The sequence below is a fragment of the Dendropsophus ebraccatus genome, chromosome 2, assembly GCF_027789765.1.
Source record: "Dendropsophus ebraccatus isolate aDenEbr1 chromosome 2, aDenEbr1.pat, whole genome shotgun sequence".
In the NCBI taxonomy this organism is placed as follows: Eukaryota; Metazoa; Chordata; class Amphibia; order Anura; family Hylidae; genus Dendropsophus; species Dendropsophus ebraccatus.
The window spans coordinates 131,202,926-131,228,016 of NC_091455.1; the positions used below are offsets into that span (position 1 = coordinate 131,202,926).

Here is a 25,091-nt window from a genome sequence, read left to right on the forward strand (position 1 = left end):
AAGACGTCAGAATTGTGGTCAGAAAAGGATCCTGAGAGGGACCAGAGACAAGTTGCACAGCTTGTGGATCAAAAATCGCTTTGAAACCTGACAGGAATTGCTGCAGTCAGTGAATGAAGGTCCTTCTCAACCTGTTAGTGAGCGAACATTGTGACTGGTTATCAAGGCCAGAGGTGGAGATACACAATATTTAATGATAGTTTTCATTATTTCCTTTGGGGTGAATAATTTTTTGTCTGGTGAGCTTATCTGTGCTGTCATTTTAAAGAGGAGGCCTTCAGAAGACATGCCGAATCACAAGCAGTGGGGATGTATGTATAGACTTTTGCTTGTGATCCAGGACGTCTCCTCCAGGCCTCCATCCTAGCCGCCAGCTGAATCTTCAGGCCCCGCCTCCAGAATGATTTACAGCTGGAGGAGGCAGAGTCTGAAGCTACAGCCGGCGACCGGACTGGAGGAGACATGCTGGATCACAAGTAGTGTGGCTGTTATATAAAGACTGCTGCTTGTGATCTTTAACCTGACAGCAATGATATATACATATCTGTGCTGTCAGTTTTCTTATCGTTGCAGGCTGCACATAACCCTGTTTACACAGGACGATGTGTGGCCGGTAGCAATAAATTTAAAAACCTGCTCTAAAGACCTGATCAGCTAAAGATCACATTTTCTCCATCCTTGGCTATGAGGTGTCACTTTTACACAGCCGATTATCGGCTGCAGGAGCATTTCTAGCAACACACCCTATCAATATTCGGCCAGTGTTAGGAGTCTTCAAAGGGAACTTGTCACCCCGGCACCCGGAGCAGAACCGGATTGAGCCCCCGATAGTGGAGCAGTGATTTCCTATGGACGTCAGACTCATCTCTTCTCATTTACATATTGAGCGTGAAGACTTTTGGGCAGGAATTTCTCTGCGGCGGGACTGGCAGGGGGGGTATAAGTATCGGGGGCTTTAATTGAGGAGGGGGGGGAGAGATCGGGTGCACTCTGGCTCAGTTGCGGGGGTGACAAGTTCCCTTTATGCAAGGTTCATGCTAGTCAGCTGCTGGTTAAAGTGCTCAAAATCCTACATGCATTGCTGCATGGGAAATACAATTATGAAAAATTAACCTATGGAGCCTCATTTAAGAGTCTCAAAACACACAGGACTAGCCAGATATCCCTCCGGGAAGGACCCAGCCATGGGGTGGCTCCTGTAGGGAAACCACCAAAACAGCCATATAAATTGGCCCTATAAGTCAGTGTAATGACAAGAGAAAAACCAAGGTCAGGTATCCATCCACAACCATTTTGCTAAATATATTTTTTTTTATTTCACACATGTTCACACGTTTGTTTTATTTTACTGCGTGTGAACCTATCCTAAAGGGTCTGAATACCTATGACGGTGCAGTATTTTAATTTGTCCTTTTTAATAAACTTAATGATGGGGGAAAGTTTTTTCTTTTTTTAAGTGAGAAAAGTGCAGGGGTCAAAAGACTTTCTGAATGCATTAAATATTTCCATTATTAAAAATTCTGTTGTCCCCTCACCCTGATCTTGCATGACTTCTGTCTTTTTTTTTCAAGGTAAAATATGAGTGTCTGGCTGATGAGATAAAAATAGGAGATTACTACCTACGTCTTTTGTTGGAGGAAGATGAGAATGAGGAAAGCAGTGCTATAAAGCAATCGTAAGGAACCATTTCTTATATGACGTTATATTTGGCCCAAATTTATGTCAGTCAAAGGTCATTTCCTTGTTTTTCCATAGGTATGATTTCTTCAATGAACTCTATCACCGCTTTCTCCTCACTCCAAAAGTTAACATGAAATGCTTATGTTTACAAGCTCTGGCAATCGTGTATGGCAGATGTCATGAAGAAATTGGGCCATTTACAGACACAAAGTACATTGTTGGAATGCTTGAGAGGGTATCATGTTTTAATTACTATATATTTATATATATACATCCTATAAGAAGAGCTGGAGTAATACTATGTGTTGTTGGTCTGTATGGTTGTCACCTTTTTGTATCTTTTTATTATTTTTTTATTTTTCTTCTGTTGGTACTTTAAAGCTTTTGACCTATATTGTCTTGTCAGAAGTTTTAATTGTGGGGAAGGAAGTGTGTGTGAGAGAGAGGTGGGGGGGGGCAATGTGGATTTTGCCCTGTCAGGTAATATCTTTGCCTCCTGGTTAAACAGCTGCACATTACAAAAATTCTCATAATGCTTTGCTTTACCTAAGCTGTTCATCACAGCCAAGTTTTCTGCTCAGAGCTGATGCAGAACAGGAGACTATTTCACCACACAGCTTTTTTTCTTAAAGTTGCTGTGTTAACTTCCTGCTTCTCTGCTCCTGACAATTATTTTTAAGGACAAGGCAGCATACTGTAATTCAGGGGGGTGTATTCCTCTGAAAAACATTTTTATGTCATCAACTAGGTCACCCATAGCAATATATAAATATATATGTTGAAGTGAAATGATAGAATCAGGGATTTGATCAAATCCTGGAAAATGATGAAATTGCCAAACTGTTCCATCATTTCTCTGAAGAAAGTCAGGGATTTGATCAGATCACTGACCCCTTTCAGGGAAATGATTAAATTAATTCTATCATTTCCCCTGCAACATAAAATTTGCTTTCTGTTTCCCCTGCAATATAGAATTTGCTTATTGTTTCTCTGCTCCCCATCCACCTCCGCCACCTCCCTGCTCCCCGGCCGCTCATTTTCCCAGTGACATGCCTCCTGCTCCCCCAGCCTGTCCGCTCTGCTCCCCGTCCGCCATATGCCTGGTGGCAGGTGTGCCTCTCTGCTCCCCGTCCGCCTCTGGTCCCGACCACCCCGCCGCCATATGCCTGCTGGGAGATGTGCCACTTTGCTCCCCGCCCACTCGTTTCCCCTGCAACATAGAAGTTGCTTACTGTATTGCCTCCTGCTCCCCCAGCCTGTACGCTCAGTGCCTCTCCACCTCCGCCACCATCCCCTCCTCGCTGTCTGCTTGCTGCTGTGGTGCCTGCTGGGAGGTGACAGAGCGCTATCATGGCCCCTCCTGCTCCTGCTGTGGTGCCTGCTGGTAGGTATGTCACAGGGTGAAATTATAGAATTCATTCCATCATTTCCCTGAAAGGGGACTTTCTTCAGGGAAATGATGAAACTGCTTGGTCATTTCATAATTTCCCGGGATTTAATCAAATCTCTGGTTTCTATCATTTCACCCCCAGCAACTTACCCCCTCTCACTGCTGAAAATCTGCTTGACGAAGTCCACTCCGACGTGCTTCTACCTCTGGCACTCCCCCCTCTCTTCAATGGGCTGGGTTAGCGATTATTATCTTGCCCACTGAGATGCAGGACAGGCATGACAGTCTCCCTCAGCTCCTTCCCTGTGGTTCTCAGGCCGGCTCCTTCCTTGTCCCTTCTAAGTTGCCTCCCCAAACCCTTCCCTCCAGGAGTCACATCCCAGATCTTCATTTTTTAGCTCATGGGAGTAATACCCCTTTAATGTTCCAATTAGTAACATTTATTTATATGCATACATGACCAGAAGATGGTGATGTGTACTGTAGGGGCTGGTCAGATGTGGGGATGTGGGCTGTAGGGGGTGGTAATGTTGCTCAGGGGTTTGGGCTTGAGCTCATTGACAAGATCTAGCCAAGGAGGATGTGAGAGAGAGGAGCTTGGGAGCTGAAGATTATACCACATTGAAAATGAATGAATCTACACAACTTTCTGTCAGAGGTCAATAAAGCAAAAACACGATGAAGCCAGCACAGTTTTTGATAATACTATATTAGTAAGTTATATATCTTAGGGCAATAGTTTTATTTAAAAGCAGTTTTCTTATTCCAGAATATCCCTTTTCAACCAAAACCAGGAGTGGATTAAAAACACAGAAAGGATCTGTTCACACAATGTTGAAATTGAGTGGTTGGCCGCCATATAACAGTAAATAACATTATTACAGCCGTTGTTTTAAAATAACAGCAAATATTTGCCATTAAATGGCGGCCATCCAGTCAATTTCAACATTGTATGAACAGATCCTTTCTGTGTTTTTAATCCACTCCTGGTTTTGGTTGCAATATAAGGACCACAATACTGACTGAAATATACGTAGTGTGAACATAGCCTAAGGCTGGGTTCACACTACGTATATTTCAGTTAGTATATTTCAGTCAGTATTGCAACCAAAACCAGGAGTGGATTGTAAACACAGAAAGGTTCTGTCCACATAATGGTGAAATTGAGTGGATGGCCGCCATATAACAGTAAATAACTGCCATTATTTCAATATAACAGCCGTTGTTCTAAAATAACAGCAAATATTTGCCGTTAAATGGAGGCCATCCACTCAATTTTAACGTTGTGTGAACAGATCCTTTCTGTGTTTTTAATCCACTCCTGGTTTTGGTTGCAATACTGACTGAAATATACATATACTGACTGAAATATACGTAGTGTGAACGCAGCCTTAAACTGTTTTGTCTTTTATTGTTTCAGTGCACTGACCGGTTGGAAAGGGACAGGCTCATCTTATTTTTAAACAAGCTGATTCTTAATAAGGTAGGTAGCGTAGAGACTGCACCAGGCATTCTCTGTTTTGGAGCCTGATCATTTATCTGTACATTGTAGAATGCAGTAAGTGATACATTTTGTTTAAATGTTTTCTAAAATATTCCAGAAAAATGTGAAAGATGTTATGGACTCCAATGGAGTTAGGATCTTGGTTGATCTTCTTACTTTAGCACATCTTCACACCAGCAGAGCCACGGTTCCACTTCAGGTAAGTTACCCTATAGATCTTTAACACACACATAGTTTGTTTTAATTATTTGTATAATTAACCTCTTCGTGACCAAAGGTCGTTGATGCATGGGTTTTCTGGTCTCCAGCAGTGTTCTCCTCCTTGTCTTCTAAGAGTCATAACACATTTATTTTTTCACCTACAGGGCTGGTTGGGGGCTCATTGTATTAAACTTTTATTGGGGGAAGGGTTTTGTCATGTTTTAAAGACTTTTTTTTGGTTCACACTTTTTAAATCCAGCTGGGGGCTATTACATGCAGTCATGAGATTGCATCTTCTGATCATTACAGTGCCACGGAGATTCAAACAGTTTCCTAGCTCCCGGCATGATGTTGATACATCATGCTGGACAGGGAAACACTCCAGTACAGGGATTTTACAACCGTGTTCACAGAGAGAACACGGAACGTGTGAATGCAGCCCCTAAGTAACACCAATATCCCCTGAAAGTATCTTCCACCTAAAACCATATTCCCATCTGAAGAAGTTAAAGCGACTCTGTACCCACAGTCTGCCCCCCACCAAACTGCCTGTACCTTCGGATAGCTGCTTTTGTCTGTTCGGCAGGTGATGCAGTTATTGTCCTAAAAAACAACTTTTAAACTTGCAGCCCTGTATCAAATTGGTGTTGCCTAGAGTGTCAATGCCCTAGGCTTGCTCCGCCTCTTCGTCCCTCCTCTCTACCCTCCTCATCATTAGAAATGGCCCTGGTAGAATTTCTCCTATTCCTTAATTTGTCTGAAAACTGCACAGGTTCCTTTAACGATCCAACACTTGTGCAGTGTTAAGACAGGTATTGAATAGCAGAAAACCTGTCTGGAGCGTTCCTAATGATAAAGAGGGTGGGCAGGAGGGACAGAGAGGTTGTGCCAGCCTAAGGTAAGAGACATACCTTCATCCTCGGCATCTTTTGCACAACGGGTTTGTCTAACCTGCTGATAGTTCTCCTTTAACCCCAAGTTATTTGTGATTTAAATAACTCAACAGATGATTGCACCCTCAGCATGTTTTAGGAGTAAGGATATATTGCTTTATTCATATATTTTTTGTATCTCTACTTTGTGCTTGCATGGATTTTATACAAACGAACACTGGGCTTAGTTCATAAAATATATATATGATTTTTATTATGTATAAATAGGTACCAAATACATATTACATTTCATCTGAATAAGTTAAAAAAATGACCTCAATAATTTAAAAAGCAATATTAAAAAATGGTGTCAGCAGGTATAATTCATCATGGATACTGCAGTTGTGATAGTGTCTCGTATCTTAACCTCTATCTTAGTATGATTTAAGGGGATCTATCTATGAGCTCAGAAGTCTCCTAATGTCCCCTATACTTTAATCTAATTTCAAAGACTATCACTACTGTTACTATACAATGCTATTGCACTCACCCATGCTGCTAGAACACTAAAAGAGCCGTCCCTACGTACGTTTCGTTATCTTCCTCAGAAAACTGCCCACTTCTCTTCCCTACCCCCTTATATACATCTAAATCCCAATTAACTTACCCGCATTTCCGGGACCAGCAATTTGTGCTTGCATGGATGGTGAGAAAGAATTGAAAGCTGTGTTTTTAAAATATAGAATTCTGCAAAATAAATCTTTGATCCCTTTACTTTAGAGCAATGTCATTGAAGCATCTCCTGATATGAAGAGGGAGAGTGAGAAGGAATGGTATTTTGGCAATGCCGACAAGGAAAGGAGTGGTCCTTACAGTTTTGTAGAGGTAAGTGAAATTGTTCACAGTTTACATTCTTAAATATTGTCCTGTTCTAGCAATTAAAACTGTGCAGCTAAAACCCTTAGTAGTCAGTTTTGAGAATACTAAGGTGACATGCCCAGCTTCCCTTAAGCTATTATCTTGCATTGAATACACATTGGTATTTAGGACAATTTGTATGTAATTGTTATTTTGGCAGATGCAAGAATTCTGGACCAATGGAGTTTTAAGCCCTAAAACTCGTTGCTGGGCCCAGGGTATGGATGGTTGGCGTCCTCTGCAAGTCATTCCTCAACTAAAATGGTGTTTGCTGGCAAGTGGGCAAGCTGTCCTGAATGAAACGGATTTGGCCACCCTTATCCTAAATATGCTTATCACCATGTGTGGATATTTTCCTAGCAGGTAAGTAATTCTGAGTGTGTGTTTTTAATTCCACTAAAATTCAGCTTTTATTAGTAGAACTAATAAATCCTCAAAAAAATCTGGTTTCATCTTAAAGTGAATGTGTGTCATCAAAAAGTGACCTGCTTAGGTAAAGTTAAAATATGTTAAACATGTTTTGCAAATTTTATTGTGGTGTTTTTCTCATTTTCCTTTTTACTGTTTATATTATAAAATCATGAAATCTTGCAGTTTTTTTCTGGTCACGAAGCCTAGTAAAAAGACACCTAATGCTCTGTAAAGAAAATCTTTTCAGCAGCCTCCTCTGTGTCACACCATTGTAATCTTTTTCTGTTTTATTGTCTTTTTTATGCAGGTACATTTCTTACCTAAATAACTGATTAAATAAATTGTTTGACAATAGAATTATTTTTTAAAGGAAAATGTTAGAAAAAAGTTTTATATTCCTATAATGCACAAATTTTCAGTTTAATTAAAGGGAACCTGACACCTGACCAGGCTCCCGACCCCTGCTACAGCCCCCTATACTCACCTGATCCCGCCGGGTCCCGCTTCTGGATCCGGTCGGGTCACGGAGATCTCAGCTGCTGAAGCCCAAGGCGAGCGCTGAGAGATGAGTCCAACACTCGACCATGACCATGACCCGACCGGATCCAGAAGCGGGATCAGGTGAGTATAGGGGGCTGTAGCGGGGGGTCGGGAGCCTGTCACCCAGGCACGGGGGGGTGACAGGTTCCCTTTAATATGTTAATTAGGCAGTTTGATGCACTTTGGGTGGGACTACAGCGCTCAGATCTGTCCCACCCTACCACTGCCTCCTTGTAAATATTCATCCTGCTGCTCTACAGTGAGGAGTGACACCTCAGTGTTCATAAGAAGGGGTGGATTGTGGGCTGTAGTCCTGCCCCCAGTGCTCAAAACCTTCTAATTTAGGCCTTAATTTAATAGAAGATTTAATGAAAATGGTGATGAGGATGAAGGTAAGAAAATTACCTTCATTCTCAGCATCTGATGCTCTATGGGAACACAACAGCAAGTCAGAAGACTCTGCTTGGAAAACGATTTTTTTTAAATACTCTAAACCCAGCTGCCTGGGTCCCCAATGATTTTCTCTCGACACACAGGAGATTCCAGCTCAGCCAGTCACCCTGTTAGCTGGTGATTGTCTGGGTTTAAAGATGGGACCAGGAAGTGGAGATAAATGGGGGTTCAGGCAGTGTCAGAAAGGTAAGGGGTTAATCACTTGTAAGTTTGCTGGCAGTACCTTTCCATAGGTTAATCATTTGTTGCTGGTATTACTAGTATCTGTGCATGCCTCTGTATGCAGGGACATTATAGATTTTATATTGCCATTGTAAGGAAATTATTAGTATTAGGTGGTTAATGTGTTTGTTTTTTCCAGGGACCAAGACAATGCCATTATTAGACCACTGCCAAAAATAAAAAGATTGCTGTCAGATAACACTTGCCTTCCTCACATCACACAGGTCAGTAAGATTTTAAGTCCTAGTTACATTTTTCTTTTTGGGCTGTTTTCTCTCTTTCTTTCTTCTTTTCCTGATACCTGAAATGCCAAACGATAGAAAAAAAAGGTTTAGAAATACTCACTGGCTCTAAACTTTTTTTTTTTTCTGACCATTAAAACATTTTCCCTCAATGCACTGATGTGGTTTATTTGCTTTGCCTGAATGCAGTTGTATTTCCATTTCATTCCTCAGCTTTTGCTGACGTTTGACCCCATCCTCGTAGAGAAGGTTTCCATATTGCTCTATCACATCATGCAAGACAACCCGCAGCTGCCTCGTTTCTATCTCACTGGAGTCTTCTTCTTTATAATGATGTACACTGGTTCCAACGTGCTTCCTGTAGCCAGGTAAGGAGTCGCCGAACAGATGGTACGCCAACTAGGTTATATAACTGATATGAATGTAAAGTCAGAGGGTACAAAATGTTATGTAGTAAAATATTGTTTTTTTTGTTTGTTTTTTAGATTTCTCAAGTACACTCATTCTAAACAGGCTTTCAGATCAGAAGAGGTATTGCACACACAAAAAAAAGCTGAAATGTATAGTTAAATGCGTTGTCCAGAGAATTATTTCTATTTATAGTGATGTTTAGGGTGGGTTTGGCGTTGGTTTTACACTCACATGGGAAAACCTTCTTTTTTGTTGTCAATGGGACATGTCAAAAGTTTTGATTGATGGGGGTGCGCTGATACCCCCACCCATCAGGAGAACATGTCAATAATCTTTGCCCAGGCAGTCCCATAAACCTATGATGGAGTTGCCTAGATTAGTGCTTCTCAAACTGTGAGGCGGGCCTTACCAGTGAGGCGCCCCCTAGCTGTTAATGAGGCCCTGCCGAGAAGCCCGTTTTCACAAAAGTGACTATAAGCTGCACAGTTCTTTTGATGTTTGCAAAAATCATTTTAGCAACATTATTAATTTATTTTGTACTTGCTTTATTAGTATCTAGAGCTTGGGAGATAGGTGAAAGGTAGCGCTAACATTATTTTCAGCTTTTAAATGGACTTTCACCACAGATGGTGAGGCCCAGGCATTGCCTTGGTCTGTTGGGTGAGGCTCCACTAGAAAAAGTTTGAGAAGCACTGGCCTAGATGAAGTTCCCTGTAAGCCGGGGAATGAAATGCACTACTATGCACTTTCCCCCACCTATTCTCCTGATCAGTGAAACAGTTCGATACTATTTCCCTGTGGTATGTCAAAAGTTTTTTGTTTTAATGACCGTGCACATTTAATGATTTGTTTTAGAGTAAAGGAACGGACATCTTCCAGCGAAGCATTCTTGGTCACATTCTCCCTGAAGCTATGGTATGCTATCTTGAAAATTATGAGCCAGAAAAATTTTCAGAGATTTTTCTTGGAGAGTTTGATACCCCAGAAGCTATTTGGAGCAGTGAAATGAGGTACTTTAAATACAATCCACTCATACTCATAATGTATGTGTGTTTTTCTTTGTTACATTACAATTGTTGATTTGTCCCCCCAATGTTGAACTAATTCAGTCACACCAATTTTTTGGGCAAATTGTATTCTGAATGTTCCTGCCCCTTAGCTTTTTACTTTCATTTTATTGCATATTTGTTTTTATGTTTATACCTTTCAATTGTTGATGAATTTCAGGCGTCTTATGATTGAGAAGATTGCTGCCCACCTAGCTGATTTCAGTCCCCGGCTGCAGAGTAACACAAGAGCACTTTACCAATACTGCCCTATTCCAGTCATCAATTATCCCCAACTGGAGAATGAGCTGTTCTGCAATATCTACTACCTGAAACATTTCTGTGACACATTAAGATTTCCAAATTGGCCTATTAAGGATCCTGTAAGTCACAAATATTCTTTCCCTTACCATTCTTGTTTGGTTGCATGCTTGTCTGTTTATAGAAAATGTATCTATAGGATATTAGTGTGACGATTGTTTTTTTTTTTGTTCTTTTCCTTACCAGGTTAAACTTTTGAAGGATACTTTGGATGCTTGGAAAAAAGAAGTGGAGAAAAAACCTCCAAGTATGTCCATTGATGAAGCTTATGAAGTTCTTGGTCTTCCTAAAGGACAAGGCCCGTAAGTTAATAATAATATGCTGATATCAGATGCTGAAACAAGGCGAAAGCTCTGGTTCCTTGTTAGGAGTCCTGTATTCCATGTAAATATTCCACTTGATTTGTTATAGTCCAGCCAATCCTTTTACTGCTGGGTACATTTTGAACTCTTTCAGAGAAGAAGTTTTACTTTCTTTCTGTTTTACATATTTTCTAAGCTGTGTGTTCCAGTTTCTAAGCTTTCACCTGCTATACACTGTATTTATGAGCTGCAGAGATTTAGATTTCTGTAAAATTAAAGATAATGTTAATAAGTTTATGCTGCCCTATCTAATAAACTAGTTACAGAGAAGCTGAACAGAATCGTGTATCACTTAAATTGTTCTGTACAGCTGATTCGGAGATATCCCCCTGAATAATGAGAATTATGTGCATGTGCTTAGCAGTCCTCAATATTTATGAGCACCAGCACACTCTGCGCACAAGTCACTGTGTAAAGGCAGACTGCAGTCATTTTAGCAGCCAGAGGGTGAGGCAGTGGGCTCTGCATGAAGTTTATTCTTCTGCTTATCAGGAGAGCATAATGAAAGTGCATTTCAGGAGGATGTAAGTAATACATTTGTTTCAGCAATTCTGTCACTAATTTCTGCTATTAACAAAAATAGAAAAAAGGTAAAAAGATACAGCTCACCATTAGAAGTATCTGCAGTAGCAGTGAGAGTAGTAGGTGGAGGCTGCACAGGCTTCTAGGCGCTGAATGCAGACAGAAGCTCTTGTTTTAGTAGTGGAAGCCAGCACTCCAGGACGTGATATGGCAGATAAAAATTTTGCTTTTATTCATACATTTACAAGTTAGCAAAATGCATGACTCGACCTATGCGTTTCGCACAGTAACGCTTAATCATGGTCTAACTTTTAGATGTATGAATAAAAGCTAAGTTTTATCTGCCATATCACGTCCTGGAGTGCTGGCTTCCACTACTAAAACAAGAGCTTCTGACTAATTTATGCTGCCTGTATTATTTAAAGCAAATCTCTATCGCCTGACACTGCCCCCAACCACTGGTATCCTTCAGAAGTTCTTCTAAATCCATGCCTGGTCCTGGGCTTGAATATCTTACTACTTTTGTGTGATTTTGTTCTGTGTATATCAGTAATTTAATATTTTTTCCCACTCAGGCAAGAAGAGAGTAAGATAAGGAAAGCATATTTCAGACTTGCTCAGAAATACCATCCAGACAAGAATCCTGATGGAAGGGTTTGTATTTGTATTCTATACTTGATGTTAGCTTGGAAGTCCTCAGAAGTGGTAAATACTGCATCATCCTTATTTTCTTGCTTGTATTTAAGAGGGCAGGAGCAAGGAACAGTGCCAGTGTCTGAAACACAACAATTTAGTTGACTTTTTTTTTAAAGAAATTCAATAAAGGTTTGATCCACTTCCACTTCATAGTAAATTTGTTTAGTTTACAGTATTAGTAACTCACAGCAGCTCCCTGGGTACTATAAAGTGGCCAACCCCTTTTAACTTTTAATTATATGTTTTAATTTTGAACATGTATTCAAAAGTTAAAGAGGTTTAGCTTTATCTGTGGACTAAATCATTATTTTTTTTTTTTTATATAGCTGCAAGGCCTCCATGGACATGTGGCACTATGACTTCATACTGTATGTTAGTGCCAGGCTAGAAGTAGATATGCTTACATTTTTACCTTTACATAATGATATTCCTATATTTCTTAACGGGTTTATATACGGTTGTAACAATAGGGAACGTTCTGACTTTTAGGTTTAGGTGCTTGTAATGTTAGAAAGGTATAAGGGCACATACAAGCTATGTGTACAGACTCTAAACAATGGCACAAAAAGTTTTTAGGTAATAATGAGTTACAACAAATCATGCCTTTCTCTTTGCTGATGTTCATTTACAGAATTATAACATTTTTCCTTGGAAGCTGAATGCCACAAAAGCGACACTGAGCCACTGCATGCATGCATGCATCTTTTTTTTTTTTTTTTTTTTACAATATTTTATTTAGCTTAATCAAGCATATTACATTTTATAACTCTGCAAATGGACATCAGCAAAGACAAAGGCATTGTTTTTCTAACCTGCCTGTTTGTGCAACTGTGTACCTGGCACAGACCTGACAGATTCCCTACAGGAGGCTGCAGAGGGGGAGCTGTTGAATAGTATGTCTATAAGGAAGTATCACACCATAAAAGATTTTGATCAATTATGCAGTTTTTTTTCTTCACATTTTCCATGTAGATTGTCTGAGATTAAAAAAAAACTCTCAGCAGTTTTAATTTTTCAAAAAGTTTTCTTTTCTATGTTCTTAGTAAATCCAGCATGGCAAATGGAGATGGGACTTTATTTTATATACAAGTATTCTGGTCTTTATAAATGTTCCCCAAAATGTATGTTTCCCTAAACCAAGTTTGCATACTCATTGGGCAATTGTTGCATAATGGTTGGACTACGTCTATTTCCTCAACAATTGGCCTGTTTCTTGAAATTCATGATCATTTTGGATATAGTTTGGCTGCTCCATAGAGATTAGTTAGGATGTTTCTTGAATTCCTTGCCTTGCTTTCTAGGATATGTTTGAAAAAGTGAACAAGGCATATGAGTTTCTGTGTACAAAGTCAACTAAGGTTGTGGATGGACCAGATCCAGAAAATATCATCCTGATTCTTAAAACGCAGAGCATCCTATTTAATCGGCACAAGGAAGGTAAAGCTATATTTTATTTTGTTGGTGTAATTTTATGTGTACTTTATAATCCAATACTTCATTTCATGTGTTCTTGATAATTGCTCATTTTCAGGGTCTGCAAATCTCTGCATTCTTTCATCATCTTCAAAACTTCTTCCTGATAATTTTAGTTATCTTGAGGACTGAAAGTTTTTTTTTTTTTTTTTGCTTTATTGTATTAAAAGTTTATAATTAAGTACAGTCACATATCAATATTGTTATATTGACATGTATAAAGGTGTCATGGATCAGATAAGAAAACGTTGATGTTTTTTAAGTGTAAACAAGGCAGTGTTTTAATTTTAATATTGCACAACTAAAGGCAGAATGTATGTACTGTGGGGCAGTTATTGCCATAATGCTTATGTATTTTGTAATGACAACAAGTACAATGAGACGACTAGATGGTTTGGAACTTCCTCTTTTAAGGAAAAAAAAAGTTGTTAAAAGGGTTACCTGGTTAGGTAAAATACATTTTGGACCGACCTCCTCCTAGAGACTAACAATTTGTTCCATATTTGTCATTCTTTTCAGTGTCCTTTCCCCAGTTCTCAGCCCGCTACCTTCTGCTGAAGATACAGAAAGCTCTGTCAGGGCTCTTCAGTCAGTCCTTACTGTGATCTCCCCCTCCCTTCGGAGACTGCATTCCTGCCCAGCTTTCACTACACTCAGATGCCAGGAGGGTTAACCTTAGGTCAAGTTGCTGGTGACCTCACCTCCCGGTATTACAGAGTCTAGAGACAGCCGGCCAGGGACACTGTTTACATGAGCCGTCTCAGAAGGGAGGGGGAAATCAGAGCTGAGATGAGTGAACAGCTTGCAAACAGTTTTTCCTTTGTGTCTTTAGCTGGAAGCAGCAGCTCAGAATTGGGAGAAGGACACTCAATAGATAATGACAGGTATGCTCATGTTCCAACATGCATTTTATCTAACCATATAAACCCTTTGAAAAGTAAAAGTTAATGTGCCGACCATGTCTAGAGGAACACTTCAAATTATTTTGGATGTTACTTTTTATACCTGGTAAAGATTGTGACTAGAGATGAGCGAACCGGGTTCGGGTTCGAGTCCGAGTCCATCCGAACCCGAACGATTGGCATTTGATACGGCTGCTGAACTTGGATAAAGCTCTAAGGTTGTCTGGAAAACATGGATGCAGCCAATGACTATATCCATGATTTCCACATAGCCAGAGGGCTTTATCCAAGTTCAGCAGCCACCGCTAATCAAATGCCGAACGTTCGGGTTCGGATGTACTTGAGCATGCTCCAGGTTCGCTCATCTCTAATTGTGACAATCTAAGCAAGGATTTATGGCGTATGTAGAATATGCCATTGTGTTCCAGCATCAAATTCCTAAATGTTTATAGGAAAATGTATTTGTAAATATATATATATATATATATATATATATATATATATATATATATATATATATATATATATATATATATATATATTAGTGGTGCCTTGGATAACGAGCATGATTCCTTCTGGGACTTTGCTTGTAATCCAAATCTACTCTTAGGGTAGCTTCACACTTACCAGATCCGCAGCGGATTTCACGGTTCAAGTTTACAGCGAAATCCGCTGCGGATTCTGTAGTGTGAAGCAGAATGGGTCCCATACATGCTGCCTGCATGGGACCCGGTCCCTTTAACCCCGCCCCCCGCAGCCCCTGCCCCAATCATACGTTACCTGCTCGGTGCCGCCGAACAGGTAATGTATGCTCAGGGCGGGGGTGGGGGTATGTGTGTGTGTGTATATATATATATATATATATATATATATATATATATATATATATATATATATATATATATATATATATATATATATATATATATATATATATATTAGGTTTTTTATTTTTATCTAGAGGGTTTGTTCAGAAAGGTTGAGTATAATTGTCTCCTTCATTATTTTTAATAGATCTCCAGCCTTACAAGTACGCTGGCTACCCTATGCTCATCAGAACTATTACCATGGAGACTTCCGATGATCACCTTTTCTCCAAGCTTTCTCTCCTTCCTGCTGCCACTGAATTGGCTTTTCACACAGTGAATTGTTCAGCACTTAATGCAGAGGAACTTAGAAGAGAAAATGGCATAGAGGTACCACATTCCTAGTTATCCCTTTTACTTTAACTAGAAATGGCATTTGAATTTATTTTTTTTAAGCACAAACTAAGGCTGTAATTTGTTTTTTAGGTGCTACAAGAAGCTTTCTCTCGTTGTGTGTCAGTGTTAACTGCGTCAAGTAAGCCAGATGACATGCCTGTGCAGGTACATCATTTTCTAATAGAGACAACTATTCTGTACAGTTGATATAAAGTAAATGTGCCCCTTTTGCTGATTATAGACTACTTTCAGAAATATTTGTGCAGTGAATTTTCGATCTAGAAAAAAAGCCACATGATGCAGAAAAAATGCACACACATGTGCAAATGTTTTTTCAACCTTTAGAGTCTGTGGGAGATAAATATCCATACCTAAAGCATGCTGCATTTTTTAAGTGGCACTAAAATGATAATGCAATACACAAACACTACATCACTGTTGGCTCCCAGTTTACATCTGAATGCAATATTTTTAGCAGACAAAAAGCCATCTGTCACACACTATTTCTTCATAAAAAGCAACTATCCTGTGACAGAGGTTTCACACAAGGTGCTAAGTGTCTAATAGGTAACGCAGTGGATCCTGACATATTGGGGGGTACGCTTCTAGATCTGACCATCAGGATCACAGAGACAGGCCAACTACAAACAAATTTACCGAAAGGAAACCTCTACCAACAGCTTCCTACAATGGAGTAGTCACCACCCAGCACCCAAAGAATGTACCACCTTATATAAACGGTTCCTAACAAGAGGATACCCCAAGAAAGTGCTCCATAGAGCTTACTATAGAGCCAAAAATACCTACCGAAATACGCTGCTACATGACCGCAAAATACCGAAGAAAGACAAAATCATAAGATGCATCGGAACATTTGATGCTGCACACTACCAAATCAAGAAAATCATGACTAAGTATTGGCCAGTATTACTAGCTGATCCTGATCTAAAGGATGTGTTACCCCCCCCCCCACACACACACACACACCATCAATTACATATAGACGAGGGAAAATCTGTGTAAAACATTGGTGCACAGCCATTATCAAGAAGAGGTCAAAATCACTGAAACATGGTTAACAAATAAAATCACAGGTTCATTCCCCTGCGGTACATGTACCTACTGTAAGTACGTACCAAAAATGAAAAAGTTCATTAATCCTATCGATTGTAAGGAGTACGAGATCCGTGAGTTCATTAATTGCTCCACGACAGGAGTAGTCTACGCCATAAAATGCCCTTGCAACCTATTATACATAGGAAAGACCATCCAGAAGTTTAAAAACAGAATCGGACAACACATTAGCTATATTAACACCAAAGCGGACATTAGTGTTGCCAGACATGTTAACTTATACCATGGAGGTGACCCCAAATGTTTTCAGTTTTGGGGCATCCAACCTGTGAAACTGGGACCAAGAAAGGGCAACCTTGATACCAAATTGCTGCAGATCGAGGCTAAATGGATCTATCGGCTGAAATCCTTAGCCCCGAATGGATTCAATGAAGGGTTTACCTACACACCTTTTCTGTAAACTTAAAGCGTAACTGTCATGTTTTTTTTTGTTTTTTTTTTTTTGCAGAAATCAGTAGTATAAGCGATTTTAAGAAACTCTGTAATAGGTTTCATCAGCCAAAAAAGCCTCGTTCTGTACTCAAGAAGCAATCTCCCAGCCTCCCCCCCCCCCCCCCCTGACTTCTTATCTGTGCATTATCAGGCAAACACGTCTTCATTACAGAGAAGCCAGTGAAGACTGGTTCTGCTCTCTCCATTGTAAGCCTATGAAGGGGGGAGGGGCTGAGGGAGATGAGGGAGCAGGAAGAGGTGACATGAAGGTCAGCTGTTTCTAGACTCTCTGGGCACCTAAAATGCTAAATTCAGGTGTCATAAAGGTCAGTGCTTATCTATGAACTTACTGAGAGAAGATTGCAGGGTGTTGTGCTTTGCAAGACTGCTCCGTGCTCAGTCACTCCTAACAGCCCCTCCCCTCTCCATAGCCACATAATGGAGACAGAAATCCTGCTTCATCTGATGTGAAGGGGGAGGCTGGGAGATTGCTTTTTCAGTACAGAAGGAAACTCTTTTAGTACATAAAACCTATTACAGAGTTTCTTAAAATCGCTTGTACTGTTGATATTTAATGTTTTCAGAAAAATTACCCTGAAATGACAGTTACGCTTTAACTGTAACCATTAGTGCAATCTTAGATCGTCATGTATTTTTTAGCTACACATCCCATCCCCCCCCCCTTCCCCATCACACTTCACACCCTCAGATATCCGCTATACAAAAGGGAGCCCTGGAGACTCCACAAAGCTTATGCGGTATCATGTGAGTAGTGTAGTACAGTAGGGTGATATAGATAGAAATTATATATCAGATCTCAGATAGACCGACATAACTGTACAGTACTACCCAACACCATCATCATCAATATTACTAAAGCCCAAGTTCTGACCAAGCCACACTTCATATTGTCAAAGTACAGTAGGTATTACAGCATGCGTAATTGCCCATCGGAAGACCCAAGCGACACCATATATTAAAGAGTACCTTATTAATTCGAAGACACCCAGGCATCCCCATAAACCATCTGAGGCAAGAAGAAGTCTAATTGCCATCGCATGCGCAAGTCCGACTATCAAAACACTCGGAGACTAAGTACCAGCGCATGCGCAGAACGACCACATCATCCAGAGTCTAAGTGCGTGCACATGCACACTACCTACAAACGGACCGACAGGTTTTTCAAAACCGCAAACTCATCATCCTCGGACCCAATCCCCCCTCCCCTCTCTCACCGTGCACCACTCACCTCTGACCCCATGACGATCATGGGCAGAACGTGGGCTATCAGAAACCATAAAAGATAGCTTAACCCCGCCCACTGTGCCGTAACTTTGAGAACGCCAGTGGTGCCGGTGAAACATGTCAGCCATACGGACAGTGTTTTTAACCATTGCACCTATAGAATGGGGATTATGGCTTCATAGTGCAGTTATCTAGTGGGGCTAGAGCGTATACAAAACCGCTCAGGGCACAGCCGTAATCTGCTGTAAGAGTGTATTCCTGCCCGGACGGGCTCAGAGTGGAGTTCTGATACAGGTTTAACCTAGAACCCATAGGAATAACACTACTAGGGAAACGGATCACCCCGGCTGGGGACTGTGTACCCCCGATACTGAGAAGCCAACCCTGCAATAAACAGAGTGTCGTCCGACACCAAGACCGATCATACAAGGAAGAGGTAGCAATATTTTATGTTTGCACAAGCTATACCTATATTTTAACGCAGACCAATAAAAGTTAATTTTTAACCTAAGGGTAAAACCGGGTATTTGCCTGGGCAACCGCTCAGGCCAGTGTTCACATCAAGTGTCTAATAGGTGGCGGTACCACAGCTAGGCTCGCCACTCCCCTTGAGAAGGGGGTTCTCCAGTGTGAATAGGTTAATAGAGAAGAGTCTATAATTTACTGTGTGACTTATGATCGCTGCTACTCCTTCCAAGCTCTATGGACTGCTGAAGATGGCTAAATAGTAGGTGATATGTAGCCATTGGAACATGGAAAGACCCCTTTTCAATTTGTGTTTCTTTGACTGTAAATACCCTCCTATTGATAGGTAAAAAGTGTTGACTGTGCGACAGCTCTTTTTACATTTACTTGAAGAGAATTATTGTCTGAATAGAAATAGGAAAAATAAATAGATTTGGCAAAATTAATAAACATATACATTTTTTCAGGTGTGTGGACATATATGCAAATGCTACAGTGTCGCAGCCCAGTTTGAGGAGTGCAGAGAGAAGATTATAGAGATGCCAAACATCATTAAAGATCTCTGTAGAGTATTGTATTATGGCAAGGTAAGTGTCATAGTTTTTTTTGGTTCACGTTTTATGGAAACTGTTTCCTTTAGGGTCCTATCACACAAAACGATAATCGGCCATATTTTGCATTCTGGAAGATAATCTTTTAATAGCTGATGTTGAAATGCAATGATCATGTCAGCTGATTGTTGTCTTTCCGCATGTTCTAAATACACAATAACGATGGCGACAGTCTGCTGGCTGTCGCTCTGTGATATAGGATCTTTGGCATTTTTACACAGGCCGAGTATTGGATGAATGACTGTCCCTGAGAACACTTCTTGTCTGACAGATTTATGAAACCTGAACCTCTGTAATAAGTCTGGTGCAGTGGGACTGTGGCATTCTCTGTTGCTAATGGGACAGAATTCTAGTGCAAATTGTTTTACATTACTTACATGTGCCATATTTACTATGCATTTTAGACACCTTTTAAACGCAACAAATTTATTTAACAACCTGAGCCATTGTGATACATTTGGTACATTCTCAAATTGTCTAACCTAAGTTTACACTGTCTAAAAATTAGACTGATTTAGTAAATCTAGGCTATTGTTTCTACAAGTCTTACACCTATTACCGCCATGACCTGCCATGGCTCTGCTCTGTGTGGATCAAGTGAAACAAGAAATGTATGTGTCCTTTGGTGAGCTGTTGCTATTTTCCTATAACATTGACGTCTCCTACACTGTTGACTAAACATTTTCTATTGAACCTCAGTTGGGGAGCTCTCCCTTTGGGCCAGGTTCACATGTTACAGCCAGTGTGAAAGAAACTGAGTCGGCACAGTTATTACATTGTCTTCAGATACAAGCAGTTTGATGCACAACCACAATTACATCTCTCAGAAGTCAATTTAAAGGGGTTGGCCACTGTAAAATCTTTCAGCTGCCTGTATTAGTAACATTATGTCATATAGTCACTTACAGTTACTCCCATTGTGCCCCACATTGACCCTATATGAAGACGTGTCCTTTGGTTCAGCTGGTTCAGCATTGAGGAGCACACGCTCATACTCCCCCCTCTACCTGTATGGATGATTCAGAGGGAGAAGCATGGTCACATGCTCCTCCATAACAGGAAGCTGCATAATTTTACTTTGAAAGTGGCCAATCTGCTCTTAGTATATAGCTACTGCTCCTCTAATTTACTTATAGGGTAGCTTCACACGTACCGTATTGCACCTGATTTTCTGCTGTGGATCTGCAGTAGATTTGACTAAATGAATGAACACAGCATTAAATCTGCACTGTAAAATCCGCTGTGGATCTGCTGCGGATACGCAGCGAATTTTGCAGTGCGGATTTAATGCTGTGTTCATTCATTTAGTCAATTCTGCTGCGGATCCGCAGCAGAAAATCAGCTGTGGTACGGTACGTGTGAAGCTACCCATAGATGGTTTTTCCACAGTAATGGTTTCAAAGTATTATAGTAAAGCACAATTATTCAGAGAACTACAGTGCTTGTTGATATTCTAATGAAGAGTGGTTAACATGTTTAGGTCTCTCCAAACCATTAAAATGTGATATTAAAACATGTTTTATTTGTTCTGACAGAAAGTGCAGAGACTGGCTTCACTGGCTGTTGAATGTGTCAGCTCCTTTGCAGTTGATTTCTTCCTGCAGACGCATTTGTTCCATGCAGGAATCTTGTGGCACCTACTGATTTATCCTTTTAACTATGACTTTACATTGGAAGAAAGTGGTATTCAGAAGAATGAAGACACAAATCAACAGGTATATGCACACAGTATTCTCTCTGTGTATACCAGTCTGCTCAGATATGACTTCTGCAACAAGAAGTTGCCCAATGTAAAGACATTTTCTAGCACTGCTGTTAATAGTGATCAAAGATGATCTTTCTTTTTGTGCCTCACTGTAATGGTCCTTTTATTCAGCTGTGTATCAGCTAGATTGGCACTCGCTTGCAGTGCCTTTTACAATGCATGATCAATTGCACGGATGAGTCTTAGAATTGCAGGTTAGGTCTTTTAACTATTCAATAACTATATCATTTTATACAACCATAGTTGTAAAGATATTAGAAATAAGTTCTAATGTTACAAATAAATTGCAAATATTGTGTTATGAAAACTTTATTTCTTTACCTGAATTATACTATTCATATTGATCTTTTTTTATCTTTCTTATTGTTTAACAGGAAGTTGCCAATAGTCTTGCCAAGCTCAGCCTCCTTGCTGTAAGCCGATTAGGGGGATATTTAATAGGCGAACAAGTAACCCCTGAAAATCCAACTATACGGAAAAGCTTGGCAGGAATGCTTACTCCTTATGTTGCTAGAAAACTTTCAGTGTCATCTCCTGAAGAGGTATTGTCTGATAGATATATAGTGGTATCCAAAATCATCACACTTAATTTAACCCATTTGTATTTATATTTAATTAGGATGTTTCCTTAGCTTTTTTTACCTATATAAACCTACAACAGAAGCTGCTGAACCAATAATACACTGACAATTATGTGCAAAATATAATATACCTTATTAGCAAAAAATATTATAAAAATTAATTAGGTCCAAGAAGCAGTGCAAGACATTGGATGGCAGGAGGAAAACATATCAAGGGCAGTGGCTAGCAGGCTGGGTCAAATCTCTAATGGTGTGTTTACACAGAAAGATTTATCTGAACCAAACCATCAATAGATTTAAAAAGAAGAGAAATCTCAGTCTTTATGACCTGTTCCCTTTTTTATAGTCTGTTCCTGGCTTTGTCTTCAAAAATCTGTCAAATAAATCTCAGCCTTTGGTTACTTATGGGGTGTTTAGACAGATCATAACAAACTGGCACACGTGTGGCTGATTACCTAAGAATCTCCTAACCAATAACGGAGGGTGGTTTCTACAAAAATCAGTCCTCCAAAGCAAAATCAGATGAAATTGTTGAGTAAATTTACTGTAATCAGTCCTCTAAACTCTACTGATATTAGCCCATAAATGTTTAGTAGTAAAACAGCAATCACATAATAGTAATAGTAAGTAGTAATAAGTATCACAGGGTCCTTGTGGAAAACAATCATAAATTGAAAACAAATTACAGGATATCAAATAAAATATAAAATACATGAAAAAAGATCACATGAAGTGAATAAGAATAAATGTAGTCTCATGACAAAGACATGACAGTGCCCAAATCTCTGTGATTATTGCAGTTAGATCCAATGCTTGAATAAAATGGATGCAATTGCATAGTCATTCATGATACCATAGTAGCGAACTATAAACAGTATAGCAGAGTTGGAGTGTTTTGTGCTCTAATGCAAAGCAGACCTGTCAGGGTTTAGATGGTGACACGTTTATCACAACATACTGTATGAGTTAGCAGGGTTTAAATGGTAACAAGTTTGTTACAGTATTTGAGTCAGGCAGTGCAGAGTATTAGCAGCATTTTCTTCTGACGAGAATAGAAAGAGAAATCTTAGTGCCGAAGCAACTCTCACCACTCCTGTGTGTTCAGCAGTCTGTGATCTCTCCTCATGGCGTTTGTTACACTGTTTTCTGAATTCTGCACTCATTTGCTCCCTCATATTGGGCCATGTAATAGTACCCTTAGGGCCGGTTCACACAGACTAAAACTGGCAGAATCCTGCCAGCCTCCGTGTCATACTGGCAGTCTATGGGAGGCTTGCACACCTCCACTCCCGGCGCGGAAGAATTCCGCCAGTTTTACTTGGTGTGAACTGGCCCTCAGGATGTGTTCACACTACAGAATTCTTGCGGATAGCATCTCATGTATTCCACTGCGCTCCTGCTTGACTCGCCGTCCATGCCCTAGAGTCCATTCTAAGCTCGGGCAGATTCCGCTGTCCGCCCAAAGAATTGACATGTCAATTTGCCATTCTAATAAAAAGCATAAAGGTAATGCCAGAGGAAAGTAATTACATTACCCACTCATTTATAATATTTGAATAGCAGCACAATAGAGAAATCATACACTAAATGTAGTCTGAGGCGCAACTCACTAGTAGCAATGTGTACATTACAAATGAAAATATTAAAGGTTTATTTGCCTGGGGATGGGTTATTTTAAAATAAGGCACACTCACTTCCCTGGCTCCAGTGCCGCCACCACTGTCTTAACACTGTCCCGAATGAGATTGAGCTTTGCTGCAGCTGCTCATTGGCCAGCAACTTCAGGACCCCAGGACTCAGAAGCGGCCAAACAGCAGGACAGAGCGGCGTTGGAGCAGGGAGGTAAGTTTGTTCCAGACCAGTAGATCAATATAGTGGCACTACAACATATATCAGTGACATCAGTGGATGCACAGGTCCAGCTAATCCATCAACTTAGTGGATGAGAACTAAAAAAAAACCTTGCCAATACATAAAGTATAAAACATACAAATAAACCTGTGTGATCAGTGCAGAGTTTACACAGGTATATTTGTACGTTTTTTACTTTATGCGCTGACCCAGGTGGTTTTTTAGGTCTGAGTCGTTGAGGTGATGGAATAGCTGGGAAAAACATGGCATTAAGTTATAGTGACACTGTATTCACCAACCCACTCCCTTAAACCACTGGTACTGTCCATTTGACGAGCATATGCCCTTCTCTGCCATGCCTTTTAACCCCTTCCCGCACGAGGACGTAACTGTACATCCTCGAGTGGGTGGGGGAGTTCAGAGCGGGGCCGCACGGCGACCCCACTCTGAACCACCGCGGTCCTGGGTGCGGCATGTAGCCCGGGACCACGGCTATTAGCGGGCATGGTCTGATCGTCATGCCCGCTAATTAAGTTGACAGCTGCATCTGAAGACTTACTGCAGCTGTTCCCTGGTGGACTAGTGGGGAGATGTATAAAAAAAAAAAAAAAAAAAAAGTGTTGTTATTAAGAAAAGCCCCCTCCCCTAATAAAAGTTTGAATCGCCCCCCCCCCCTTTTCCCATGTTATAAATAAATCAATAAACATGTTTGTTATAGCCACGTGCGTAATTGCCCGAACTATTAATTGATCACATTCCTGATCTGGCACGGTAAACCGCGTAAGCGCAAAAAAAGTGCAAAATTGCGCATTTTTGGTCTCATCAAATTCAGAAAAATTGTAAGAAAAAGCGATCAAAAAGTTGCATATGCGCAATCAAGGTATCGATAGAAAGAACACATCATGGCGCAAAAAAATGACACCTCAAACAGCCCCAAACAGACCAAAGGATAAAAGCGCTATAAGCCTGGGAATGGAGCGATTTTAAGGAACATATATTTGTTAAGAATGGTTTAAATTTTTTACAAGCCATCAAATAAAATAAAAGTTATACATGTTACATATTGTTTTAATCGTACCGACTTGAGGAACAAATATAACATGCCAGTTTTTCCATAGGACAATTTCACTGCGCATATCATTTTTTTTCTAGTTTCGTAGCATATTTTATGCAAAAGTTCAGCCTGTCATTGCAAAATACAATTAGTGACGCAAAAAATAAGGGCTCGTGTGGGTCTGTAGGTGTAAAAATGCAACTGCTATGGCCTTTAAAGCACAAGGAGGAAAAAATGAAAACGCAAAAACGAAAATTAGCCCGGTCCAGAAAGGGTTAAAATGCACTCTGTGTCTTGGTTAGGGTTAAAAATTATCATGGTGAAGTGGCCTAGAGTGTCTGTGCCCTAGGCCTGTGACGCCTCTCCTTTTTTTCTCCCTTCCCTCATCATTAGGAATACCACAGGGCAGGATTTCTCCTATTCATCAATTGTCTAAGCAGTGCCCATGGGCCGTAACAATCTGAAGTGGCACATGTGCACTGTTTAGACAAGCAATGGATAGGAGTAATCCTGCCCAGGGGCGTTCCTAATGATAAGGAGAGCGGGGAAGAAGAAAGGAGAGGCATAGCAGCCCTAGGGCCTAGA

General features: G+C 40.3%; 1 protein-coding gene across 2 annotated transcripts in view; it reads left to right on the forward strand.

Moving 5' to 3' along the window:
• The window catches only part of DNAJC13 (DnaJ heat shock protein family (Hsp40) member C13), a 147,842-nt gene that overhangs the window by 88,587 nt on the left and 34,164 nt on the right, over positions 1 to 25,091 (forward strand). For both annotated transcript variants that reach the window (XM_069958340.1, XM_069958341.1), the window contains 19 exons: positions 1,572 to 1,675; positions 1,756 to 1,915; positions 4,491 to 4,553; positions 4,672 to 4,773; positions 6,428 to 6,532; positions 6,726 to 6,928; positions 8,331 to 8,415; positions 8,647 to 8,801; positions 8,919 to 8,964; positions 9,700 to 9,854; positions 10,072 to 10,273; positions 10,398 to 10,513; positions 11,671 to 11,749; positions 13,093 to 13,228; positions 15,181 to 15,362; positions 15,459 to 15,533; positions 19,112 to 19,231; positions 20,791 to 20,970; positions 21,395 to 21,562. In XM_069958340.1, coding sequence (XP_069814441.1) covers positions 1,572 to 1,675; positions 1,756 to 1,915; positions 4,491 to 4,553; positions 4,672 to 4,773; positions 6,428 to 6,532; positions 6,726 to 6,928; positions 8,331 to 8,415; positions 8,647 to 8,801; positions 8,919 to 8,964; positions 9,700 to 9,854; positions 10,072 to 10,273; positions 10,398 to 10,513; positions 11,671 to 11,749; positions 13,093 to 13,228; positions 15,181 to 15,362; positions 15,459 to 15,533; positions 19,112 to 19,231; positions 20,791 to 20,970; positions 21,395 to 21,562 — 2,436 coding nt within the window. The remainder of the gene's footprint in view (positions 1 to 1,571; positions 1,676 to 1,755; positions 1,916 to 4,490; positions 4,554 to 4,671; positions 4,774 to 6,427; positions 6,533 to 6,725; positions 6,929 to 8,330; positions 8,416 to 8,646; positions 8,802 to 8,918; positions 8,965 to 9,699; positions 9,855 to 10,071; positions 10,274 to 10,397; positions 10,514 to 11,670; positions 11,750 to 13,092; positions 13,229 to 15,180; positions 15,363 to 15,458; positions 15,534 to 19,111; positions 19,232 to 20,790; positions 20,971 to 21,394; positions 21,563 to 25,091) is intronic.